The sequence below is a fragment of the Ahaetulla prasina genome, chromosome 3 (genome assembly GCF_028640845.1).
Source record: "Ahaetulla prasina isolate Xishuangbanna chromosome 3, ASM2864084v1, whole genome shotgun sequence".
Lineage (NCBI taxonomy): Eukaryota > Metazoa > Chordata > Lepidosauria > Squamata > Colubridae > Ahaetulla > Ahaetulla prasina.
The window spans coordinates 222235608-222261658 of NC_080541.1; the positions used below are offsets into that span (position 1 = coordinate 222235608).

The 26051-nt window shown below is 43.6% G+C and overlaps 1 protein-coding gene across 1 annotated transcript in view; it reads right to left on the reverse strand.

The window, feature by feature from the left end:
- The window catches only part of CHRNA4 (cholinergic receptor nicotinic alpha 4 subunit), a 128987-nt gene extending 110993 nt beyond the window's left edge, over positions 1 to 17994 (reverse strand). The window contains exons 1-2 of the mRNA XM_058174285.1: positions 17855 to 17994; positions 5216 to 5367 (exon numbers count right to left, since the gene is read on the reverse strand). Of these exons, the coding sequence (XP_058030268.1) occupies positions 5216 to 5367; positions 17855 to 17942 (240 nt within the window). The 5' untranslated portion in view covers positions 17943 to 17994. The remainder of the gene's footprint in view (positions 1 to 5215; positions 5368 to 17854) is intronic.
- Positions 17995 to 26051: the final 8057 nt, after the last annotated feature.

Below are 26051 nucleotides of genomic sequence, written 5' to 3' on the forward strand. Positions count from 1 at the left end.
CCATCTTATTCATTCCAGTATATTTTCTTGTGGGTAGGGGTCTCTGGTGGCTCAACAGGCTAATGCAGTCTGTTATTAACAGCAGCTGCTTGCAATTATTGCAGGTTCAAGTCCCACCAGGCCCAAGGTTGACTCAGCCTTCCATCCTTTATAAAGTAGGTAAAATGAGGACCCAGATTGTTGGGGGCAATAAGTTGACTTTGTATATAATATACAAATGGATGAAGACTATTGCTTGACATAGTGTAAGCCGCCCTGAGTCTTCGGAGAAGGGCGGGATATAAATGCAAATTAAAAAAAAATTCATTCAGGTACACTGAAGTTTCCACCGCTTCCAACAGTTCAGTACTTTTAGCATCCATACCCAATAACATCAATTACTAAATAAACATTATCTTCTAGATTTTTTTTTCAGAAGCTTCTTCAGCTCTGATTGGATGGTGGGGAATGGAAGGATTTATATTCCTTGCAGACAGCTGGTCATTCACATTCCTTTTAGAGAGTCCTTGAGGCCACCTGGAGGTTCATATGTGTCCTCAAGGTCACCTGAGTGGTGCTCCTGGTTTCTGCAGTCTGCAATTTTTAACTCTAGAAATCCATTCCTACTCCCACAGCATTCCAAGGATGTTCATCCCAAATTGTATGGCTAAAAGTCTGTAGAGATTCTCAGTCATCCAGGTCATGGTTGTCCCAAAGGTGCTTTTTTTCAGAAGGCAACTGGACTTTCTTATTTTTCCGTTTTGAAGATGTTTCGTTTCTCATCCAGCGACCCTCTAAACGACCCTCTAAAATAGCGGTTTTCAACCTGTGCGTCGTGAGCCCGTTGGGGGTCGAATGACGATTTGCCAGGGATCGCCTAAGACAGTGATTCCCAAAGTGTGAGCTGCGGCTCCCCAGGGAGCCGCGCTATCGTCATAAGGGTGCCGCGAAGAAGCAGCGTCTGCTCCATACGCGGTGTTGCGAGATCCCAGATGCACAAAGCCGGACACGGCCGCAGTGACCGGGACTCGTACACCGCAACTTGGGATAACTCTAAAAGCCAAGGGACCTTTGCGCAGCCGCACTCACACCCTCCGCGGGGCAGGCCACAGCAGGTAGGAAGACGGCAGCCACCGCCGACGGACTAAAGGAGAAGCGCGAGCGCTGGCTTCTCCCGCCCGTTTGAATCCAGCGCCTGCCCAGACGACGGACTAAAGGAGAAGCACGAGCGCCGGCTTCGCCCGCCCGTTTGAATCCAGCGCCTGCCCTGACACGCTGTTCAACATGGCTGCGGCCATCACGCTCGATGGCATCGGGAAAGAGGGGTTGCGCAGAAAATAGTAAAACTATTTTGTTGGTTCCTCCCAGGTGAGTCAGGCTGGAGGCGAGAACAGTCACCTCTTTTACAAGGCGGAGATTTGAGGGAACAAGGGGATCGTGAGAGGTCAAACTCCGAGACCGAAGCAGGGACTTTCATTTCTGGGAAAGTTTTGCAGAGGTTGCTCTTATCAAAGGAGACGGCGCGTCCATCAGCAAATCCAGACGGGCAGACCTTCTTTAAATTGTGAATTTAAAGCTCGTATTTAATTTATTTTTCAATTAACCTAACCTTAACGATCTAAAAAGTAGATTTCCAAATCCTTAAAAAGACAAAAATTAAAAAAAAAATCGGATGTACCTATTAAGGGAGCCGCGGAAAAAATCCGAAGTGTTATGGGAGCCGCAAACCAAAAAAGATTGGGAACCTCTGGCCTAAGACCATCGGAAATATGGGAAGTATACTTGCGAATCGAAGAATCCTGCTCCAATGGTTGATTCCACAAGCCAGCTGCAGGCTCTTCACATCGCTAGCCGAATTCGGCTTCAGGCGCGATGAATTAAAAAAGAGAGAAATCTTTGCTCTGATGTCTCCCTCTCAAGCCAGCTACAATCACTCCCAAACGCTAGCCTAATCTGGCTTCAGGCGCGATAAACTTAATAGGGGAGGAGTCTCCGCTTTAATGCCTCCGTCCTTAAGGCAATCGCAAGCAGTTCAGATCACTAGCCAATACAGCTTCAGGCACGATAAATTCAAAACGAAAATAATTTTACGGTTGGGGTCGCCACAGTGTAGGGAATTGTATTAAAGGGGTCGCAGCACTATAAAGGTTGAGAACCACTGCTCTAAAAGGATGAAAAGGACCAGCTATCTGCAAGGAATATAAATCCTTCCATTCCCCACTATCCGGTCAAAGCTGAAGGAGCTTCTTAGATGAGAAGCGAAACATCTTCAAAAGAAAAAACAAGAAAGTCCAGTTGCCTCCTGAAAAAAGCACCTTTGGGACAACTATTGTTGTGGTCCGCCAGCAGCCTGCAGAGCTGGCAACGGAGTCAGACAGCGATGAGGCTGAGGAAGAGCGTGGGCCAGTCCTGGAGGCTGGGGAAGGCCCGGATGAGGGCTCTGCGTTGGAGGCTGAGGTAGGGCCAGGGCCATCGGGGAGTGAGGTGTGGACTCCAGAGCCTCCAGAGGCTGACAGTAGTGAGGCAGAGGAACAGGAGGAGCCTGTTCCTAATGCACGCATGAGAAGAGCTGCCAGAAGGCAAGAGCAGCTCAAGCAAAGAGGATGACTCGGGAGTAGGGCCAAGAGAGGATTGGCTCCTCCCATAAGGCTTAAAAGACCAGCAATGGCGTTTGGGCTCTTTGTCAGAAAACAACGTTTATAGCTTCGTCTTGTTGCATTTATTTTGTATCAGTGTCTTCTGAACTTTTGCCTAGAAAGGCCTTTGGCAATTTGCCTAATTGGACCAATGTTGGTGATAGGACTGAGGAATTGTGTTGGGAGGAATTTGCTTTAATTTAGTTGAACTATGCTGGGAATGAAGTAATTCTCAGCTGTTCAAATAAAGTTTGTTTGTTTTTACACTGACCAAGTTTCCTACTACCTACTTGGGCCTGGGTCACAATAACCATGACCTGGATGACTGAGAATCTCTACAGACTTTTAGCTATACAATTTGGGATGAACATCCATCGCTTTTTGTCGTGCCCTCTGATGCTTTTGAGAATAAGTCAATCTCCTTTTCTCAAATACTGGAAGACAGCTATCACCTCTAATCCTTCTCTTCAATAGACCGGACATATCTAGCTACCTCAACCGCTCATCAAACAATTCAGCCTCCAGATCTCCAGATCTGCTTTTCTTTGCACAGTTTCTAGGGCCATCTTTCAAACTTCAACCTAGCCATAATTCTACCTGTGTGTTTCCTTTTTTTATAAACCACATTAAATTACAAGAAGAATTCTGTTTATTCTTAGGTGTAAAGGTACTTCCAATCATTTTCTTGCCCCGAAGAAAACCAGACCCAAAAAAACCACACAAACAAACCTGGAATTAAAAGGAGCAAGTTGAACTTCACTGATCTTGGTAGTTAAGTAAGGTCAGATCTGACAGTGCTCAGATGGGAAATAGTTGATGAGAAAGCTGGAGAAATATCTTAGAAAGAGACAGTCGTATTTCCACAACACTGCCAAGAAAACTGCATGGATTCTACCAAGAACCCCATTTTTATTTTTAACAACACATGTCGTCCTCGATTTATACCACATTTACCACAATTGAGCCCAAAATTTCTGTTGTTAAGTCGGACATTCGTTAAGTGAATTTTGCCCCATTTTACGACACAGCTGTAAGTGAAACATTGCATCTGATAAGTTAGTAACCCGGTTGTTAAGTGAATCTTACTTCCCTGTTGCTTGTCAGAAGATCTCAAAATGGGATCACATGATCCTGGGACATGGCAACAGTCATAAACATGAACCCGTTGCCAAGCATCTGGATTTTGATCACGTGATCATGGGATGCTGCAAAGGTCGTAACTATGAAAAACGGTCATAAGTCACTTCATCCTGTGCCATTGTAACTTTGAACAGTCACTAAACAAACTGTTGTAAGTCAAGGCTACTTGTACTTTTTGGGAAAATATTTGTTGTGAATGTTGTACTCACCAAGACGTCAAATAGTACTAAATTCTAGATTGACATTCTAAGCGTCGAGGTTCCAAGTAACAGACCCAATGCAATCAACCCTGAAGCCATTTTGGAGCATCTTCAGGGCTGCCACTAACAGCTGCCTCAACCTTGCTAACTTAAAGATGTGTATACTACCAGAAAATTACAACAAAGGGACTACATATTTAAGAATACACGTTTTTGACAGCAACAAGAATTGTATTTGCACAATACTGGAAAAATGAGGATACACCTACAGACAAAAGTATAACTAGAAAAATATTAGACTGTGCGGAGATGGATAGATTGACATTCATAATAAAAGATAAGGAAGAAACAGAATATATTTTAACATGGGATATATTTTATCAATGGTTGGATAAAAGAGGTAGAAATTAGAGGATGAAAGATTACTAAAATATATAGGTAAATGAAGTAAAAAAGATTACTATAAATAAATTGTAGTATTTTAATTAAGGGACGTGGTGGCTTAGTTGGTAAGACACTGAGCTTGCCAATCGAAAGCTCAGCAGTTCAGTGGTTCGAATCCCTAGTGCCGCATAACGGGGTGAGCTCCTGTTACTTGCCCCAGCTTCTGTCAACCTAGCAGTTCGAAAGCACATAAAAAATGCAAGTAGAAAAATAAGGACCACCTTTGGTGGGAAGGTAACAGCGTTCCGTGCGCCTTTGGTGTTGAGTCATGCCAGCCACATGACCATGGAGACGTCTTCGGACAGCGATGGCTCTTCGGCTTTGAAACAGAGATGAGCACTGCCCCCTAGAGTTGAGAACAACTAGCATGTATGTGCAAGGGGAACCTTTACCTTTACCTTAAGTATTTTAATTATGGATGTTATTATAATTATTATTTTTACTACTAGTTTATTAATACTTTGTATAAACAATTTGATCCAGACAATACGCTATTAAGCACTTGTGTATTTTAAAGAAAAAAAATGCATAAATTAAATTTAAAAAAAAAAAGTTGTAGATTTCAACTCCCAGAATTCCTCAGCCAGCCATGAGGAAATTCTGGGAATGGAAGTTTACACATCTTCAAATTGCCGTGGTTGAGAAATACTGCCGTAACTAATGTTCTGACTCTCATTTAACACTTCCATGTTGGATTTCTGTTTTTTTTTGTTTTGTGAGAAGGTCCACTTAGAAATTGAAACCTGCGAACAGAGAGGTTACATCTTCACCACCCTCATCAAACAGCCTCATGGAATTAACTCCAGTCGTACTTACAACATCTATAAGCTGAGCAATGGACAATCCAAAACGTACGATGACAACATCAGAGATATTAGCGACGGGTCTGGACCATTTGTTGTATCCAGAGAAAAGTTTCTTCAGGAGACGTTCTTCGGCATGCGCCCGGGTTTCTACATGGCCAAAAGCTGTGGAGAAAACAGAAATCCATAGGATCTATACATTATCACACATCTTAATGTAGTTAGCAGAACAACAGTTGGAAGGGAACTTGGAGATCTTCTAATCCAGGGCTCTCCAACTTTGGCAACTTTATGACTTGTGGACTTAAACTCCCAGAATTCCTCAGCCAGCGCATGCTGTTGTGTCTCGTCCAATCTCACCTCAGCCGGGGTCTTCTTATCTGCTTCCGAACACGGAGGAATGTTCTAGTATGCCTCCCGGCCCCAGCCCTGGCTCCATGCCCAGACAGGCTGAAGAGGAAGAAATACCTCCAGCCCCCAGCTCTGGCTCCATGCCCAGGCAAACGGAGCAACTAGACCCCTCCCCCTCCTCCACAGCATGTGAGCCTGAGGGAGGTCAATTACCAACAGCTGCAGACTGGAGTGACCCTCGCTTCAGAAGAATTGATAGGCGGCGGCGTCAGAAGGAAGGGAGGGGCAGGCCTGGATAAGTGCTAAGTCATGGAGCCACACCCCATGGCCTATATAAAGGATCTGCTTTCTGGCATTCTCTGAGTCAGGCAAAGTCTAAACATATCTTGCTGAAGTCACTTTCTGGTCTCCTGCCTGCCTTGAGGAGTTTGCTAGGACTTTGGCAGAGCTGCAGAGGCACACCTGATTCGGATTTCCCTGACCCGGCCGTCAGCGGAGGAGTGGGACACGACACATGCTGGCTGAGGAATTCTGGGAGTTGAAGTCCACAAGTCGTAAAGTTGCCAAGGTTGGAGACCCCTGTTCCAGTCTAACCTCTGCATAGGCAGGAAATCTATATATTTCAGACAAATGGTTGTCCAATCTTTTCTTTAAAACTTCTAGTGATGGAGCACCCACAACTTCTGGAGGCAAGCTGTCCCACTAATTGATGGTTCTAACTGTCAGGAAAGGTCTCCTTAATCCCAGATTGCTTCCCACCTTGATGAGTTTCCACCCATTGCTTCTTTTCCTGCTTTCAGGTGCTTTGGAGAATAGGTTGACCCTCTCTTCTTTGGGGCAGCCCCTTAGCGATGGCTGCAACTGACTCTATGTGGTAGATACTGATTTAATTTACAAATGCTTTTCCTCTCCATATTTATTGTTTTTTGGTTTTTTTTTTACTTTTGGAAGCTATTCTATACTCTGGTTCAGGGGTAAAATCCAGCAGGTTCTGACAGGTTCTGGAGAACTAGTAGTGGAAATTTTGGGTAGTTCGGAGAACCGGCAAATACCACCTGTGGCTGGCCCCAGAGAGGGGTGGGAATGGAGATTTTGCAGTATCCTTCCCCGAGGAGTGGGGAGGGAATGAGGATTTTGCAGTATCCTTTCCCTGGAGCCGGGTGGAAATGGAGATTTTGCAATATCTTTCCCCTGCCACGCCAACCAAGCCATGCCCACCAAGCCACACCACGCCCATCAAACCACACCCACAGAACCGGCAGTAAAAAAATTTGGATTTCACCACTGCTCTGGTTATTCAGAAGGAAGCACCAACTTTAAGATGAAAAGAAGGCTGGGTTCAGACACTGTACTAAGAACCCAACTTTTGGGCAAGTGTACACATTTTTTTTTTAATTTGAAAAGTTTTACAAAAAGAAATAAGTTTCCCCCCCCATCCCCCCTCCCTCAAAAAACCCCTCCCCCCCCAGACTTCCCAGAGCAAACACAAGGTATAGTTCAAAAAACTAACATTCATACATTAAATTTTTAAAGTCTAACACAATTATAATCCTTCTCTTTCACATATCCTGACTTCCTCCTTTAAAGTCAAAAATTACGTCCTTCATTCAAAGGCAGTCTGATATCTCTTAGTCTGATATCTATTTTGAATATAGTCAATCCATTTCTTCCATTCGTTTAAATATTTTTCTTGAGTATTGTCTTTCAAAAAGGCTGAGATTTTGGCCATCTCCGCCAAATTAGAAACTTTCAATATCCATTCTTCTATTGTGGGTAGTTCTTTTTTCTTCCAGTACTGTCCAATCAGTAATCTTGCTGCTGTTATCAAGTTCAATATCAATTTAGTATCAGTTACTGTATAGTCGGCAAGTGTACACATTTTGAAGTCATTGGGCAAGCAATCCATGATGGTGAACACGGCTAGTCATATTTCTTTTATTTATTTATTAGACGTTTAACTTGCCTTTATTGCTTTATCAGTAACCCAAGGCAGTGAAAATACCTAATACTCTTTCCCACATCCTATTTTCCCCACAACAGCAACCAAAAACTATTTATATTGATATTGATTGTTTCCTGATTGCTTATTTGTACCCTATGACTAGCATTAAGTGTTGTACCTTAGAATTCTTGATGAAGGTATCTTTTCTTTTATGTACACTGAGAAGCGTATGCACCAAGACAAATTCCTTGTGTGTCCAATCACACTTGGCCAATAAAGAAAACTACCCTACCCTATCCTATCCTATCCTATTCTATTCACCAAAGACAAATTCCTTGTGTGTCCAATCACACTTGGCCAATAAAGAATTCTATTCTATTCTATTCTATTCTATTCTATTCTATTCTATTCTATTCTATTCTATTCTATTCTATTCCATATTATTCTATTCTGTTCTGTTCTGTTCTATTCCATTCCATATTGTTCTATTCCATTCCATTCCATTCTATTCTCTATTCTATTCTTGTTCTATTCTGTTCTGTTCTATTCTGTTCTATTCTATTCCATTCCATATTTTCTATTCTGTTCTATTCTATTCTATTCTGTTCTATCCTATTCTATTCACCAAAGACAAATTCCTTGTGTGTCCAATCACACTTGGCCAATAAAGAATTCTATTCTATTCTATTCTATTCTATTCTATTCTATTCTATTCTATTCTATTCTATTCTATTCTATTCTCTACTTGTTCTATTCTATTCTATTCTATTCCATTCCATTCCATTGCCTATTCTATTTCATTCCATTCCATATTTTCTATTCTATTCTATTCTATTCTATTCTATTCTATTCTCTACTTCTTGTTCTATTCTATTCTATTCTATTCTATTCTATTCTATTCTATTCTATTCTATTCTATTCTATTCTATTCTATTCCATTCCATATTTTCTATTCTATTCTATTCTATTCTATTCTATTCTATTCTATTCTATTCTATTCTATTCTATTCTATTCTCTACTTCTTGTTCTATTCTATTCTATTCTATTCTATTCTATTCCATTCCATATTTTCTATTCTATTCTATTCTATTCTATTCTATTCTGTTCTATTCTGTTCTATTCACCAAAGACAATTCCTTGTGTGTCCAACCACACTTGGCCAATAAAGAATTCTATTCTATTCCATTCCATTCCATTCCATTCCATTGTCTATTCTATTCCATTCCATTCCATATTTTCTATTCTATTCTATTCTATTCTATTCTATTCTATTCTATTCTATTCTATTCTCTACTTGTTCTGTTCTATTCTATTCTATTCTCTACTTCTTGTTCTATTCTATTTTATTCTATTCCATTCCATTCCATTGCCTATTCTATTTCATTCCATTCCATATTTTCTATTCTATTCTATTCTATTCTATTCTATTCTATTATTTCTTGTTCTATTCTATTCTATTCTATTCTATTCTATTCTATTCCTCTATTCTATTCTGTTCTGTTCTGTTCTGTTCTGTTCTATTCTATTCCTTATTCTATTCTATTCTATTCTATTCTATTCTCTACTTCTTGTTCTATTCTATTCTATTCTATTCTATTCTATTCCATTCCATATTTTCTATTCTATTCTATTCTATTCTATTCTATTCTATTCTATTCTATTCACCAAAGACAAATTCCTTGTGTGTCCAACCACACTTGGCCAATAAAGAATTCTATTCTATTCTATTCTATTCTATTCTATTCTATTCTATTCTATTCTATTCTATTCTATTCTATTCTATTCTATTCTATTCTACTCTATTCTATTCTATTCTATTCTATTCTATTCTCTACTTGTTCTGTTCTATTCTATTCTATTCTATTCTCTACTTCTTGTTCTATTCTATTCTATTCTATTCCATTCCATTCCATTGCCTATTCTATTTCATTCCATTCCATATTTTCTATTCTATTCTATTCTATTCTATTCTATTCTCTACTTCTTGTTCTATTCTATTCTATTCTATTCTATTCTATTCTATTCTATTCTATTCCATATTTTCTATTCTATTCTATTCTATTCTATTCTATTCTATTCTATTCTATTCTATTCTATTCTATATTTTCTATTCTATTCTATTCTATTCTATTCTATTCCATCATTTGTGTAAATGTTGTACCTTGATGAAGGTATCTTTTCTTTTATGTACACTGAGAGCATAAGCACCAAGATAAATTCCTTGTGTGTCCAATCACACTTGGCCAATAAAAAATTCTATTCTATTCTATTCTATTCTATTCTATTTTACTATTGTGAAGTGGGTTGGGCTGGAAGAGAGGCGCTGGCCCAATGTCACCTGGCTGGCTTTCCTACCTAAGGTGGGACTAGAACTCACTGTCTCCTGGTGATTGGCTCAAAGTCACCCAGCCAACATTCATGCCTAACACAAGACTAGAACTCACAACCTCCTGGTGATTGACCCAAAGTCATCCAGTCAGCTTTCATACCTAAGGTAGGACTAGAACTCCCAGTCTCCTGGTTTCTAGACAAGTGCCTTAACCACTACACCAAACTAGCTCCCTTTTTAAAGGGGAAAGTTATATTTTGATGGACCCTATACTGGGGAATCCAGTAGTAAGCCACAAAAGTGGCTTATTTTGTTTAGGCTTAGTGTGTTTGCTCCTCACCACCTTGTCTTATTCAACAAACCATGGTTTAAATAATCTTGGCTCAATGCAAGTATGTTAGCTGCAGGGAGTGAGCTCAGATAGGTCAAAAGCTTACAGAATTGTACAAAAGGATCATTCATTGGCATGAGTGCAGCTACAGGATAGTCAGAGTTCTCAGAAAGTGCTTTGGGGAATGGGATACGTAGTCCAAAACATCCAAAACTCTGCTAAAATGGGCTATTGTTTCATGAATTCTGCTCCTACCGTGTTTCCCCGAAAATAAGACCCTGGCTTATATTTTTTTGAACCCCGAAATAAGCGCTTGGCCTTATTTTCGGGGAGGTCTTATTATTTTGGGGCGCACGGAGCAAGATAGAGCTCCTCTTGTCATCTTACCTGATTTCCAGCTCTGTGTTTAAATATTTTCATGGAGGGCTTATTTTCAGGGAAAGGCATATTTTAACATATGTGCTCAAAAGCCCGACTGGGCTTATTATCAGGGAATGTCTTATTATCGGGGAAATAGGGTAGATTAATAAAAAAAAAAAAAAACCAAGTTGAACATGGAATAAATTGTTTAGGCCTGTGCTTTGATTTGTAAAATAATTATGGTTGCAAGTGTGAAATAATAGAATAGAATAGAATTTTTTATTGGCCAAGTGTGATTGGACACACAAGGAATTTGTTTTGGTGCATATGCTCTCAGTGTACATAAAAGAAAAGATACGTTCATCAAGGTACAACATTCACAACACAATTGATGGTCAATATATCAATATAAATCATAAGGATTGCCAGCAACAAAGTTACAGTCATACAGTCATAAGTGGAAAGAGATTGGTGATGGGAACGATGAGAAGATTAATAGTAGTGCAGATTTAGTAAATAGTTTGACAATGTTGATGGAATTATTTGTTTAGCAGAGTGATGGCCTTCAGGAAAAAACTGTTCTTGTGTCTAGTTGTTCTGGTGTGCAGTGCTCTATAGCGTCGTTTTGAGGGTAGGAGTTGAAACAGTTTATGTCCAGGTTGTGAGGGGTCTGTAAATATTTTCACGGCCCTCTTCTTGATTCGTGCAGTATACAAGTTCTCAATGGAAGGCAGGTTGGTAGCAATTATTTTTTCTGCAGTTCTAATTATCCTCTGAAGTCTGTGTCTTTCTTGTTGGGTTGCAGAACCGAACCAGGTGGGTAAAAATGGCAAGTCTGCCAAATCACACACACACACACGTGTACACAGCTCTTGGACTCCTAGCCAAGTTCTTGTTTTCCAGATAGGGAAGGATCCATTCATAGCCAGCAATCCGAAGTGCTGTCATCTGAACCAACCACAAAAACAACACAATTTCAGTTGTTCAAGTAGCAGCTGAAAAGCAACGCAGGCTCCAGACTTGCTTGCCTTCCTCTGGAAAGACCCATTCTGTGTTTGTCACTCTCTGCAGCACAACACCATGGTGGCTACAGACGCCGGCAGCAGACTCAGCGAGTGTGAAGCTGTAACGGGGAAGCGCTGCACCTCCTAACCTACAAAAAGCTTGATCGGTGCAACAGAGCCAGAGTTCACCTGGCTTTTAAGGCCCGTAAGCCACCCTTACCCATCCACCCCAAAAGAAAATTGCAACCCGGGTCGTTTTGGTGAGGTTTCCGAGCTGCAGCATTCAAATATATCCGCTGCTTACAAAAAGCCATTCTCAAGCCTCTTCGTATATGCCGAAAAGCTCTCGTGCAAAATAAAGGGAGATTTCACCGGTAGATCTCTATTGAAAAGTGAACAAGGCTTTGCAAATGGGAAGTGTGAGCTAAGTGACAAGATCCCTAAAACAGCTGTCCAATCTGGGGGATTTCCCATGCAGGCTTCTTTTAACATAATCTTCACTTTTAGTCTTCCTTCCTTCCTTCCTTCCTTCCCTCTCCTTTCTTCTTCCCCTCTCTCTCCATTCTCCCCTCTCCTTCCTTTACTCCCTCATTGCTTCCTCCCATCTATTATTTCTTTCTTTCTTCTCCTCTTCTCCTTCCTTCCTTCCTTCTTCCTATCTCCTTCCTATTGCATTCCTTCCCATCTCTCCCCTTTCTCTCTCTCCTTTCTTTCTCCCCTCTCTACCTCCATTCTTACCTCTCCTTCCTTTCTTCCCAACTTCTCTCTTTCTTTCTTTCTTTCTTCCTTCCTTTCATTCATTCTTTCTCCCCCATACTTCCTTTCTTCCTTCTCCCTATCTCCTTCCCATCTCCTTCCTTCTTTATTTCTTTTCTTCCTCCCTCCCTCCCTTCCTTATTTCTCTCTTTCCTTCCGCCCCTCTCCTTTCTTCTTCACCATTCTGCCTTCTCCTTCCTTTCTTCCCTTATTACTTCTTCCTTATCCTATCTATCTATCTTTCTTTTCTTTTCCTCCTCCTCCTCCTCCTCCTTCCTTCCTTCCTTTTTTTCCTCCCTCCCTTCTTAGCTCTCTCCTTCTTTCCTTTCCTCTTCACCTCGCTCTCCCTTCTCCCTTCTTCCTTTCTTCCCTCATTGCTTCTTCCCTTATCCTCTCTCTTTCTTTCTTTTTCTTTCTTTCTCCTTCCCTCCTTCCCTCCCTCCTTCCTTTCTTCCTTCTTCCTATCTCCTTTCTATCATCTTCTCCTTCCCTCCTTCCTCCCTCCCTCCCTCCCTTCCTTCCTTCCCTCCTTCTTTTCAGCAAGGGCACCTTCTGAGTCGTATCTGGAAAAGTTGGTGGCGGCTGCCATGCTAATATAGGAACTCTCCAAAGCGCCTCGTGTTGAGGGCTGGGAGGGGGGTGGAAGGAGGGGCGGGGAACAAGACAATGTAAATAAAATATTCAAAGCCCAGCCTTGCCTTGCTCAGAAACTGCCAAGGCGACACATTCCTTTTTTTATTTTTTTGGGGGGGCTGCCTGAAGGCAAAAATGAAAAGCACCCCCCAAAAAAAAACATCCCAAAAAACCCCTCCCATCCTTCAAAGTGCAAACCCAGATTATCTGTGCCGAGAAGGCTTGAACACAAAGGGAGAAATCAGGAGGAATTTGGTGGTACCTTCTTCCAACTCGCATACGTCTGATAAGAGAAAGCTTACTCCTTCTAATAAAATATGTTAATTGTTGTCGCTATCCTCCGGTAAGTGGGGAGGGGGTGTCAACGCCTACAGTGGGGAGGGAAGACCCTCACCGGGCAGGGTTTTCCTCAGAAAACCCATCTCATTAACGCTGATGAGATTACTCCAGAACAAACAGACCCCAGGCCCCAGAGACCACCTCCACTAAATCTGTTATTGCTGCATCAGCAAAGCTTTAGCTGGGCAGTTTACATTAAGGGACTAATGGAAGGAGGGAAGAGAAATAAATAACGTTTGGGGAAAGCAGAGAAAAGGACCGTAATCTTCCTAGGCTACTACCGCCTCAGCCCTCAAATTTGGTGACAGGCACACACAGCTCAGAGGAGAAAGCTCAAGGGTTGCCCTGAGCCGTGAAACAAAAATACATCCCCGTAGATCTATTCTGCAATTGGTTTGGAAGATAAAGAGTCAGGGGAAAGGGTTACCGCTCATCTACCCTGTTTCCCCGCAAAATAAGACATCGGGCTTTTCAGCACATGGCAGTAAAGCGAAGCGCTTATTTCAGGGTTCAAAAAAATATATAAGACAGGGTCTTATTTTCGGGGAAACACGGTATTTTCCTGGATATTCCAAATATACAGGTATTGTAGGATGATGGAGGCTAAAACATATGAACGACGGTTGCAAGGATTGGGGATGTCTAGTTTAATGAAAAGAAGGACTAGGGGAGACGTGATAGCAGTGTTCCAATATCTCAGGGGCTGCCACAGAGAAGAGGGAGTCAAGCTATTCTCCAAAGCAGGGCTCTCCAACCTTGGCAACTTTAAGACTTGTGGACTTCAACTCCCAGAATTCCTCAGCCAGCAAAGTCCACAAGTCTTAAAGTTGCCAAGGTTGGAGACCCCTGCTCCAAAGCACCTGAGGGCAGCACAAGAAGCAATGGGTGGAAACTAATCAAGGAGAGAAGCAACCTGGAACCAAGGAAGACAGAGAACAATTAATCAGTGGAACAACTTGCCTCCAGAAGTTGAGGGAGGCTTTTAAGAAGGGCTTGGATAGCCACTTGTCTGGAATGGTATAGGGCAGTGATGGCAAACCTTTTCAGCACCGAGGGCCCAAACTGGAACATGCGCCAGAGCGCTGGAAACCCAAAAATCAGCTGGCTGGCACACATGTATGCACCAGAAACCCAAAGACCAGCTGGTCTTTGGGTTTCCGGAGCTCTGGTGTGTGTGAAGACCAGTTGGCGCACTGGAAACCAGAAGAGCAGCTGGCCCACACAGAGTGCTCTGCGCAGCACCTCTGGCAAACGTGCCATAGGTTGGCCACCACGTGTATAGGGCCTTCTGCTTGAGCAGGGGTGTTGTGGTCCGTCAGTAGCCTACGGAACTAGCAATGGAGTCGGACAGCGATGAGGCTGAGGTGAGGCCAGGGCCATCGGGAAGTGAGGTGCAGACTCCAGAGCCTCCAGAGACTGACAGTAATGAGGCAGAGGAACAGGAGGAGCCTGTTCCTAATGCACGCATGAGAAGAGCTGCCAGAAGGCAAGAGCAGCTCAAGCAGAGAGGACAACTCTGGAGTAGGGCCAAGAGATGATTGGCCCCTCCCATAAGGCTTAAAAGACCAGCAACGGTGTTTCAGCTTTTCTGGAAAACAACGTTGTAACTGCGTCTTCTGCTTCGTCCTCTGCTTCATATACATCTTTGTTTTTGTGGCTTCTGGACGTTTGCCAGGAAGAGGCTTTTGCAGTTTGCCTAATTGGACTAAGGTTTGTGTGATAACCGAGGAATTTGTTTTGGGAGGCATTTTTTTTACTTTGAGTTGAACGACGCTGGGAATGAAGTAATTCTCAGCTGTTCCAATAAAGTTTGTTTTTCCACAGACAAAGTTTATTACTACCTACTCGGGCCTGGGTCACAACAAGGGGATTGGACTAGAAGACTTCCAAGGTCTATTATTCTGTTCTGATACAAACCATTCTTACGATAGGGATAAACCCTATTAAGGGAGGTCGAGGAAATGAAAAAGAGAAGAAAAAAAAGATTGTTCCAATCTTCCCTTCTCATATGTTTGTAGCCCAAGAGAAACATCTCAACATCTCATAAAGACGAACAGGTGGCAAAGTGTGTGTGAATGGGAATCACGTGACCACGGGGATGCTTCCGCGGTCGTTAAGCGTGAAAGACGCTTGCAAGTCACTTTTTTCGGTGCCGTTGTAACTTCGAACGGTCACTAAACAACGCTGTCAGTCGACAACGACCTGTATTTTTACTGTAAAGTGATAGTAACAGAAGCTGAAATAGTGTAGGTTGTCCTGCTTGAGCAGGGGACTGGACTAGAAGACCTCTAAGGTCCTTTCCAGCTCTGTTATTCTATTCCATTCCATTCCATTCCATATTTTCTATTCTATTCTATTCTATTCTATTCTGTTCTGTTCTCTTCTCTTCTCTTCTCTTCTCTTCTCTTCTCTTCCATTCCATTCTACTTTCTTTCTCTTCTCCTCTTCTATTTTCTTTCCTCTCCTCTCCTCTCCTCTCCTCCCTTCTCTCCCTTCTCTTCCCTTCCCTTCCTTTCCATTCCATTCTATATTCTATATTCTATTCTATTCTATTCTATTCTATTCTATTCTATTCTATTCTATTCTACTTTCTTTCTCTTCTCCTCTTCTATTTTCTTTCCTCTCCTCTCCTCTCCTCTCCTCTCCTCCTTCCCTTCCCTTCCCTTCCCTTCCCTTCCTTTCCCTTCCAATCCAATCCAATCCAATCCAATCCAATCCAATCTAATCCAATCTAATCTATTGAATCTCATAAATTTGAATGTGTATCCTCCCTCCCTTCCTTTATCTCCGTGAGAAACCAGGGAGGGGTTTATCTGGGACACTTTATCAAGTTACTTCCTTAGCTCTGGGCCTGGGTCTCTTATCTGTCTGTTGCCCGTGGTAAGAGACCGTCCCCTTCAAGGCCCATTCCCTCTTCCTCCTTACACACTGAACTTGACACATCCTCTTCTGTTGCTGGGGATTTTTGACAATCCCTGTGCTGGATGCGAAGAATGATGCAGCCTGACCCGCCTAGCGAGTCCGAACATCCCTAAGCTTTCTTAAGACCAGACCAGACCAACAACTATGGCAAACTTACTAATTGTCTGAATACCCTCCGTGATTAATACTCGTAAGCTAATGAGTCCATTTGAAATTGCTCTCCAACCTCTCTGCCTCACCATTTCTTCCTTGGCATTTACTTGGAATCGCAATGAATCAGAGCTACTGATGGGAATTCGTTTTCCCCTCTCTGGCCTCCTTCTCAAATGCCAAAGAAGGATGTTTATAAATGGCCTGTGGGGTGGGTGGGTGTAAAACCTAGAACCAATGACCGCCCCCTCCCCTCTCCTCCCCGCCCAGTCTCTGGTTCGTTCCAGGCTGGTCTCCAGAACAGGATCTCTGGCTAAAAAGTCAACAGTGTCGCATTCACACGACACACCGAACCATTGGTCTGAGACTGTGTGCAACCTCTCCCCCTCCTCCCCCCCCCATCGAATCCAAGGTCGGCTGGCCAAAATAGGTGCATGGGACGGACAGACGGACGGACAGACAGACAGACGGATGGACACATACACCAAATCAAGGCTAACGTGAATCAGTGTTTAACACACTGTTTGCAAAAAAACAAACCCTCAATTATTATTTTTTAATAAGATGGTTAAGAGGGTTGTGTGAATACAGGGAAATGGTTTCCAATTCGTTGTTATTTGAGGAGGGGGCGATTTTTAAAATTTATTTCTTTCCTATGGCCTGAAACGCATGGAAACTCCTTCTGGTTACGCCAGGCTGGAGAATGGAGAAGACTCTTCCCACCTAAATGCCTTGCCGGGTTAGGAAGCTACAGGATGCCCTTGGCTGATCCACTGGATCTCCGGATCTTCCTCTTCAGGGCTTCCCGAGGATAAAAGTGGGAGATTCCCCTTAACCCTCCCCTTGCAGGGAACAGCTGTTTTCCTTCAGGAAAAGCCCTGCATGCATGGGGTGAGAAACCCGCCCTCACATCTTCGCCAACTGGAGAAAACCTAGTTCTGGTCTCTTGATGGGCAGCTGGGGGTGACCTTGGGTCGGTCTTTTCTCTCTCTCTCCAGCCAGCCCACCTCGCAGGGCTGTCGTTAATCATCCCTGTTGTGAAGAGCAACAGGGATGAGGAAACTGGGGAAGGAGGAGGAGGAGGAGAGATAAACCCCACTCCAAGCACCGTTTTTAAGTGCCCAAGGACCTCGGACAGCGCCAGGTCCCTCTTTTTTTTCTTCTTTTTTTTTTAACATGTTTTTATCGTTTTATGTTCACACGACGCGCTCGCCCCAGCCGGGTCCCTTGGCCGCAAGCCTCGCGACGTGCAGACCCACAACGTGCCAAGTTTGGACGTGTTAACCTTGATTTAAAAAAAAGGGGGGGGGTTGTACCAAGCCACCACCACTCTCCCTCCCCCCACGTCCCCAGTGGGGGGGGGAGTTGCCTCGCGGGTCGTGTGAACGCGGTCCGACACGAATGTTAAAACACGGCTGGGGAAGCAAAGCGGGGGAAGGAAAAAAAAGGGGTCATCTTTGGAGAGAGAGTGGGGGGTGTCGGGGCTCCTCCGGCCCACCCCTCCCTCCCCTCCCCTCCCCGCCGCCCTCCTTACCGGGGAAGAAGTTTGCGCAGAGCAGGAGAAGCAGCGGCTCCTGACACGCGAGGAATCCCATTGGGGAGCGCCCCCGACGCCGAGCCATGCCTCCCGGCCCGCCTCAACGCAGCAGGTCCCGGAGCGCCGGCGTGGCTCGCCGCGCCCTCCTTTTGCCGCGATCCCGGGGCATCCTCGCCTGCCCAACAGACCGCCCGACCCGCAGCTGAGCTCCGATTCCGGGCTCGTCCGCTTGCGCTGCCAAAGCCGGCTCGCTCCGGCGGGCGGGTGGGCGAGAGAGCGAGCGAGCGAGCGGAGGGGCGCGCCCGGCGGGGATTTCTCCTTCGGAGGGCCGGTCTCCGGCTTGCCCAGCCGGAGAGGAGCGGCGGCGTCGGCTTCTCCTCCGGCGGGGTTGCGCAGAGCTGTGAGGAGTCGCGCGGCTGCTGCGGGGGGTTTCTGCTGCGGCTTCTCGCCCGTTCGCCGGAGTCTCGGAAGTGCGTCCGGGCGAAGCGAAAAGCCGGGCCGGAGCTGCGGGCGAGGAGCGGGACAGGGGTGGGGGGGAAGGGGGGGGGTGTCTGGCGGAACATCTCGCCTGGCGGGACCGACCCTCTGCCGGGCGGGGTGGGGTGGGGATGGTGGGGGCGGAGGGAGAGCCCGAGTGGGGTGTGGGAGAGTGAAGGAGACGGAGGAGACGGAGCAGGAGGAAGAGATGGAAGAGGAGGAGGAAGAGGAGCAGAAGGGAAGAGGGGAAGAGGAGAAAAGAGAAGAGGAAACGAGAAGGAGAAGGAGAAGAGGAAAGAGGAGGGGAGAAGGAGGAGGAACAGAAAGGGAAGAGGAGGAAGAGGAGAAAAGAGAAGAGAAGAGGAAGAGAAAAGGGAGGAGAAGGGAGAAAAGAGAAGGAGGAGGAAGAGGAGGAGGAAGAGGAGAAGAGGAGAAGAGGAAGAGGAGGGGAGAAGGAGGAGGAGCAGAAGGGAAGGGAAGAGGAGAAGAAGGAGAAAGAGAAGGAGAAGAGAAAAGGGAGGAGAAGGAGAAAGAGAAGAGAAGGAGGAGAAGAAGAGAAGGAGAAGAGAGAAGAGGAAAAGAAGAGGAAAAGAAGGAGAAGAGGAAAAGAAGAGGAAAGAGGAGGGGAGGAGGAGGAGGAGCAGAAGGGAAGGGAAGAGGAGGGAAGAGGAGAAAGAGAAGGAGAGAGAAGGAGAAGAGGAGGAGGAGAAAGAGGAGAAAAGAGAAGGAGGAGAGGAAAAGAGAAGGAGAAAGAGGAGAAGAGGAAGAAGAGGAAAAGAAGGAGAAAGAGGAAAAGAAGAGGAAAGAGGAGGGGAGGAGGAGGAGGAGCAGAAGGGAAGGGAAGAGGAGGAAGAGGAGAAAAGAGAAGGAGAAGAGGATAAGAGAAAAGAGAAGGAGAAGAAGAGGAGGAGAGGAAAAGAGAAGGAGAAAGAGGAGAAAAGAAGAGGAAAAGAGAAGGGGGAGAAGGAGAGGAGGAGCAGAAGGGGAAGGGGAAGAGGAGGGGAAGAGAAAAATAAAAGGAGAAGGAGAAGAGAAAAAGGGAGGAGAAGTGGGAGAAGAAGAGAGAGGAGAAGAAGAGGAGGAAGGGAGAAAAAGAGAAGGAAAAAGAAGGAGAAAACAAAAAGAAAAAGAGGAAAGGAGAAGGAGAAAGAGAAGGAGAAGGAGGAGAAGGAGAAGGAAAGCGGGCAAGAAGGAGAAGGAAAGGAAGAAGATACACAGAAGGAGAGAAGAAGGAGAAGCGGGGACAGAAAGAGAAAGAGAAGAAGGAGACGAAGAGGGGAGAATGAGAAAAGGAAGAAGAATGACAGGAAGAGGAGAAAGAAGAAAGAGGAGAACGAGAAGATGAGAAGAGAAGGAGAAGGCGACAGAAGGAGAAGATCACAGGAGGCTTTATCAAAGCAGCTTTCCCTCTGTGGGGAAGAGCAACTGCAACTCCCATCATCCCCAGATGGGTGGGTGAGAGGGGTGGGATTTGGAGTCCCACATTCCCGGGATCCAGGTAGGATGCTTGGAAAACTGTAATCAGGAGTTGGGGGGGAGAGGTGCGTTCTTTCTCCCATCCCACCCCGGTTTACCACACACTACAAAAACTGGCAGGATTTATGTGACCTTAGCTAAACCGAATTAGTGCTGGTGAGTATCTGGATGAGAGACCAAGAGGTAATCCCAAGGCAATGACAAATCAAACACTTTCATGGTTTGGACAATAAACCTACACGGATACATCCGGGAGTAAAGCTCAGCCTGAATATAATATTTATGTGTATCTTTTTTTGAAACCTTGGCCCTGCGCCAGTGGCCGCATTCACATAACATTTTACCTGATTACTGTGTTCTGGGATTACACCGTTACCCTGAACAAGTATGTTAATACTGAGTTGACACTAAGTGTTCCCCTCCCTTCCCATTAAAGTAGTAACTTAACTGCAGTGATTCACTTTAACAACTGTGGCAAGAAAAGTCATAAAATGGGGCAAATCTCACTTAACAACTGTCTCACTTAGCAACAGAAATCTTGGGCTCCATTATGGTCATAGGTCGAGGATTATCTGGAGCAGTTTCACCTGCTTCCCAAGGGTATTCTCACATGTCCAGAATGCACACTGGTCACAACTGGTCCAGAATGCGGCTGCGCGGGTAATAGAGGGAGTGACTCGAAGCTCCCATGTAACACCTCTCCTGCGCAAGCTGCACTGGTTTCCGGTGGTCTTCCGGGTGCAATTCAAGGTGTTGGTTACCACCTTTAAAGCGCTCCATGGCATAGGACTGGGCTACTTACGAGACCGCCTGCTGCCACCAATAGCCTCCCAGCGACCTGTGCGCTCCCATAGGGAGGGCCTCCTCAGGGTGCTGTCAGTCAAACAATGTCGACTGGCGACACCCAGGGGGAGTGCATTCTCTGTGGGGGCTCCTGCCCTCTGGAACGAGCTGCCTCCGGGGATACGCCAACTCCCCGACCTCCGGATCTTCCGACGCGAGTTAAAGACTTTCTTGTTTTATCGTGCAGGGCTGGCCTAACGTATTTTAAATGTGGATTTTATTATGGTCTTATCACTGTTTTATTTATTTCGGCCTTAATTGAATTTGGATTTTAAAATTGTTTTTAATTTTTGTAACTCTGTCTTTTATTTGGCTGTGAACCGCCCTGAGTCCTCCGGGAGAAGGGCGGTATATAAATTGAATAAATAAATAAATAAATAAATAAATAATGTCAATAAAGCAGGACGCAGGTCTCGGGAGAATTCGATGGTGGATCCAACAATATCATTATTTGCTGTATTTGTCAAATGTATTATTATATCTACTCGTCACACAAATTCGATCCAGAACCCTCCTATATTTTCCATTTCCTCCATCCACCCCCCAAATTCTTTCCCATTAATTAATTATATATATATATATAATCATATTTTAACAAGCTCATAATCCCTTGGTGGGTGGACTCTGGGCAACTGAATGGAGCTATTGTGTTTCCCTGAAAATAATATCCTGTCTTATTTTTTTTTTGGAACCCCAAAATAAGCACTTGGCCTTATTTTCGGGGAGGTCTTATTATTTTGGGGCGCGTGGAGCAAGACAGGGCTCCTCTTGCCATCTTACCTGATTTCCAGCTCTGTCTCGCTAACCCGAACCAGAGGAAATGACGGGGACCGGCTGCGCATGCGTTTAAATATTTTTGGGGAGGGCTTATTTTCAGAGAGGGCTTATTTTCATGGAGGCTTATTTTAGCGCATGCATTCAAAAGCCCAATCGGGCTTATTATCCAGGGAGGCCTTATTTTCAGGGAAACAAGGTAGCAGAGTGTTTTAATGAGTCCTTCGGGAGAAGGGCGGTATACAAATTAAATTATTATTATTATTATTATTATTATTATTATTATTATTATTATTATTATTATTATTATTATTATTATTATTATTATTATTATTATTATTATTATTAATGGCCGGATGTCCTTCCTGTCACCAATGCAGAGTTTTGTTCAGCAGATATTGTATTGTATTGTATTGTATTGCATTATATTGATCTTATCATACCATATCATATCATGTCATGTCATATGAGTCATATATCAAATTATATTGTATTGTATTGTATTGTATTATCATATATTAAATCATATTATATCATATAACATTATATCACATTATATATTATATTATATTATATTATATTATATTATATTATATTATATTATATTATATTATTATATTATATTATATTATATTATATTATATTATCAAATTATATCGTATCATCTTAATTATATTATATTGAGATCTCCAATCAAAATGAAATGAGTAGTTTGTCTATTTTTTTCACTCAGTGGCTCCAGAACTACGAGCAAATATGTATATAGCATCCGCCTTAAGAATCGCTCAATGCAGATTATTACTAACACCATTAAGCCTAACCTCCAGGTTAATTGAGAAGCTCTTCCTTTCCTCCGAATGGGTTGCTCTGCGCCATTAATTGGATGAAAGTTGCAACAACAGGATAAATCTTACAGGGCTCCACAAGGAAAAGGAATTGGAAGATGGGTGTCTCCTTACAAGTTTACACACAATCCTTCTATTTATGACCACCCTGGACCCCAATGTTTCTCTTGCTCACTGTGACAGTTGTTAAGTGAGTTTTGCCCCCATTTTACGACCTTTCTCGCCACTGTTCTTAGGTGACTTGTTGCAGTTGTTATAGTGATATGGTTGTTAAGTGAATCTGGCTTCCCCCCTGTCAGAAGGTTGGTTTGTTTGTTTGTTTGTTGTTTGTTTGTTTATTGATTGATTGATTGATTGATTGATTGATTGGATTTTTATACCGCCCTTCTCCCGAAGGACTCAGGGCGGTTTACAGCCAAAGATAAAAACATAAACAAACATTAAAAGCTTATTAAAAAACCGATTCTATAAATTTGGCCAAATCAAATTAAAAACTAACATAAAACCATCATAAAACCCCAATTTAAAAATTTCATTAGGCTAGCCCCACCCGATGAAATAACAGAGTCTTGAGCTCGCATTTGAACGTTCGGAGGTCGGGGAGTTGGCGCAACCCCGGAGGCAACTCATTCCAAAGGGCAGGGGCCCCCACAGAGAAGGCCCTCCCCCTGGGGGTCGCCAGTCAACATTGTTTAACTGACGGCACCCTGAGGAGGCCCTCCCTATGGGAGCGCACAGGCCAATGAGAGGCTGTTGGTGGCAGTAGGCGGTCCCGTAAGTAAGCCAGTCCTGTGCCATGGAGCGCTTTAAAGGTGACAACCAACACCTTGAATTGCACCCGGAAGACCACTGGCAACCAACAATTGGAAGGCTGAAAAATGGACATAAGTCACGTTTTCCGATGCCGTTGTAGCTTCGGCCACTAAATGAGGACTACCTGTACTGCTATACATCAAGCCATTGAGCCAGTTACTAAGATCTTCTGCTTGAAGCAGGGGGGATGGACTATTAGAAGATTTCCAAGGTCCCTTCCAACTCTGTTATTCTGTTTTCCTTGGCACAAGACCAAGTTTATCGTGGGAGCTCCTGTTTCCAGGGGTTTCTGCTCATCCCACCAGATCTGGCAGATTAGTCATGCTCCAGATGTCCTCAGTGAAATCATCTCTGCAGATGTTGGAGGGGGTGCCTTCTCGGTGGTATAGCCTCCCCCAGAGATCTGAATGGCCCTGGATCTGTTGACCTTCTGAAAGGCTTCAAAAACCTGATTTGTTCCACAATCCAAACTGTTAGGGGAGCCAAACTTTTGTGAATGTGAAGATTATGTTCACGATGCCTCCGCTTTGGCATTTTTCCATTTTCTATTTATTATATTGCTGTATCTGTACTTAAGCTGTTTTTATTATTTTGCATTTGTGAGCTGCCCGGAGTGATTTGCTGAGAATGACCGTACACATTTCCTTTTTTTAAAATAAATAAATGTTTCAACCAAGCATTAAGACAATGTTCCTGAAATGCAAGGGCCCTTTTAAAAAAAAATGTTTACTCTTATCTCCTTTGATAGAGACTCTTCAAGAGGCTGCATGGTCAATTTTAAGCATGATTGACATATGAGAACTAATCTTCTCTCTTTGGGTAGAGACTTTTCAAGAGGAAGGATGGTCAGTGTTTAAGTATGATTGGCATCCAGAGGGTTAGATCAGAATAACAAAGTTGGAAGGGACTCTGGAGGTCGTCTAGTCCAACCCACTGCTCCAGCAAGGTATCTTACACCATTTTAGATAAATGGTTGTCCAATCTCAGGCTAACATGTCCTGTGTGTCAGAGTTAATAATAATAATAATAATATTATTGCTTAAAAGTCTGTGCTGACCAATTGGCCCCCATCTTCACCCATATTTTCAATAAATCACTAGAGATGTGCTATGTTCCGTCTTGCTTCAAACGCTCTACCATCATCCCAGTGCCGAAGAAGCCCACCATCAAGGAACTGAATGACTACAGACCAGTTGCTCTAACATCTGTAGTCATGAAAACCTTTGAAAGGCTAGTGCTTTCCTACCTGAAAACCATCACGAATCCGCTCTTAGACCCCTTGCAATTTGCATACCGAGCAAATAGATCAACAGATGATGCTGTTAATATGGCTCTGCACTACATCCTACAACATCTTGAGTCTCCAAAGACCTATGCAAGGGTCCTTTTTGTAGACTTTAGTTCAGCATTCAATACCATCATTCCAGACATTCTTCTAACTAAGCTAAACCAGCTACAGGTACCGGAACAGACTTGTAAGTGGATCACAAGCTTCCTAACAAACAGGAAGCAGCAGGTGAAGCTAAGCAAGATCACATCAAATACCTGTACAATTAGCACAGGGACCCCCCAAGGCTGTGTGCTCTCCCCACTTCTCTTCTCTCTGTATACCAATGACTGCATCTCCAATGATCCATTTGTTAAGCTACTGAAGTTCGCAGATGACACAACAGTGATTGGTCTCATTCGAGACAATGACGAATCCGCATATAGGTGAGAGGTCGAACGACTAGCCTTGTGGTGCAACCAAAACAATCTGGAACTGAACACACTCAAAACCGTAGAAATGGTGGTAGACTTTAGGAAAAACCCTTCCATACTTCCACCTCTCACAATACTTGACAACACAGTATCAACAGTAGAAACCTTCAAATTTCTGGGTTCTATCATATCGCAAGATCTCAAATGGACAGCTAACATCAAAAACATCATTAAAAAGGACAACAAAGAATGTTCTTTCTGCGCCAACTCAGTAAGCTCAAACTGCCCAAGGAGCTGCTGATCCAATTCTACAGAGGAATTATTGAGTCTGTCATTTGCACCTCTATAACTGTCTGGTTCGGTTCTGCAACCCAACAAGAAAACACAGACTTCAGAGGATAATTAGAACTGCAGAAAAATAATTGCTACCAACTTGCCTTCCATTGAGGACCTGTATACTGCACGAATCAAGAAGAGGGCCGTGAAAATATTTGCAGATCCCTCGCATCCTGGACATAAACTGTTTCAACTCCTACCCTCAAAACGACGCTATAGAGCACTGCACACCAGAACAACTAGACACAAGAACAGTTTTTTCCCGAAGGCCATCACTCTGCTAAACAAATAATTCCCTCAACACTGTCAGACTATTTACTGAATCTGCACTACTATTAATCGTTTCATAGTTCCCATCACCAATCTCTTTCCACTTATGACTGTATGACTATAACTTGTTGCTGGCAATCCTTATGATTTATATTGATATATTGATCATCAATTGTGTTGTAAATGTTGTACCTTGACGAACGTATCTTTTCTTTTATGTACACTGAGAGCATATGCACCAAGACAAATTCCTTGTGTGTCCAATCACACTTGGCCAATAAAATTCTATTCTATTCTATTCTATTCTATCAGAGTTGGAAGGGATCTTGGAGGTCTTCTAGTCCAACCCCCTGCCCAGGCAGGAAACCCTACACCATTTCAGACAAATGGCTATCCAACATTGTCTTAAAAATTTCCAGTGTTGGAGCATTCACAACTTCTGCAGGCAAGTCGTTCCACTTATTGATTGTTTTCACTGTCAGGAAATTTCTCCTTAGTTCTAAGTTGCTTCTCTCCTTGATCAGTTTCCACCCATTGCTTCTTATTTTTATTTTATTTTTATTTATTTATTTGCATTTATATCCCGCCCTTCTCCGAAGACTCAGGGCGGCTTACACTGTGTTAAGCAATAGTCTTCATCCATTTGTATATTATATACA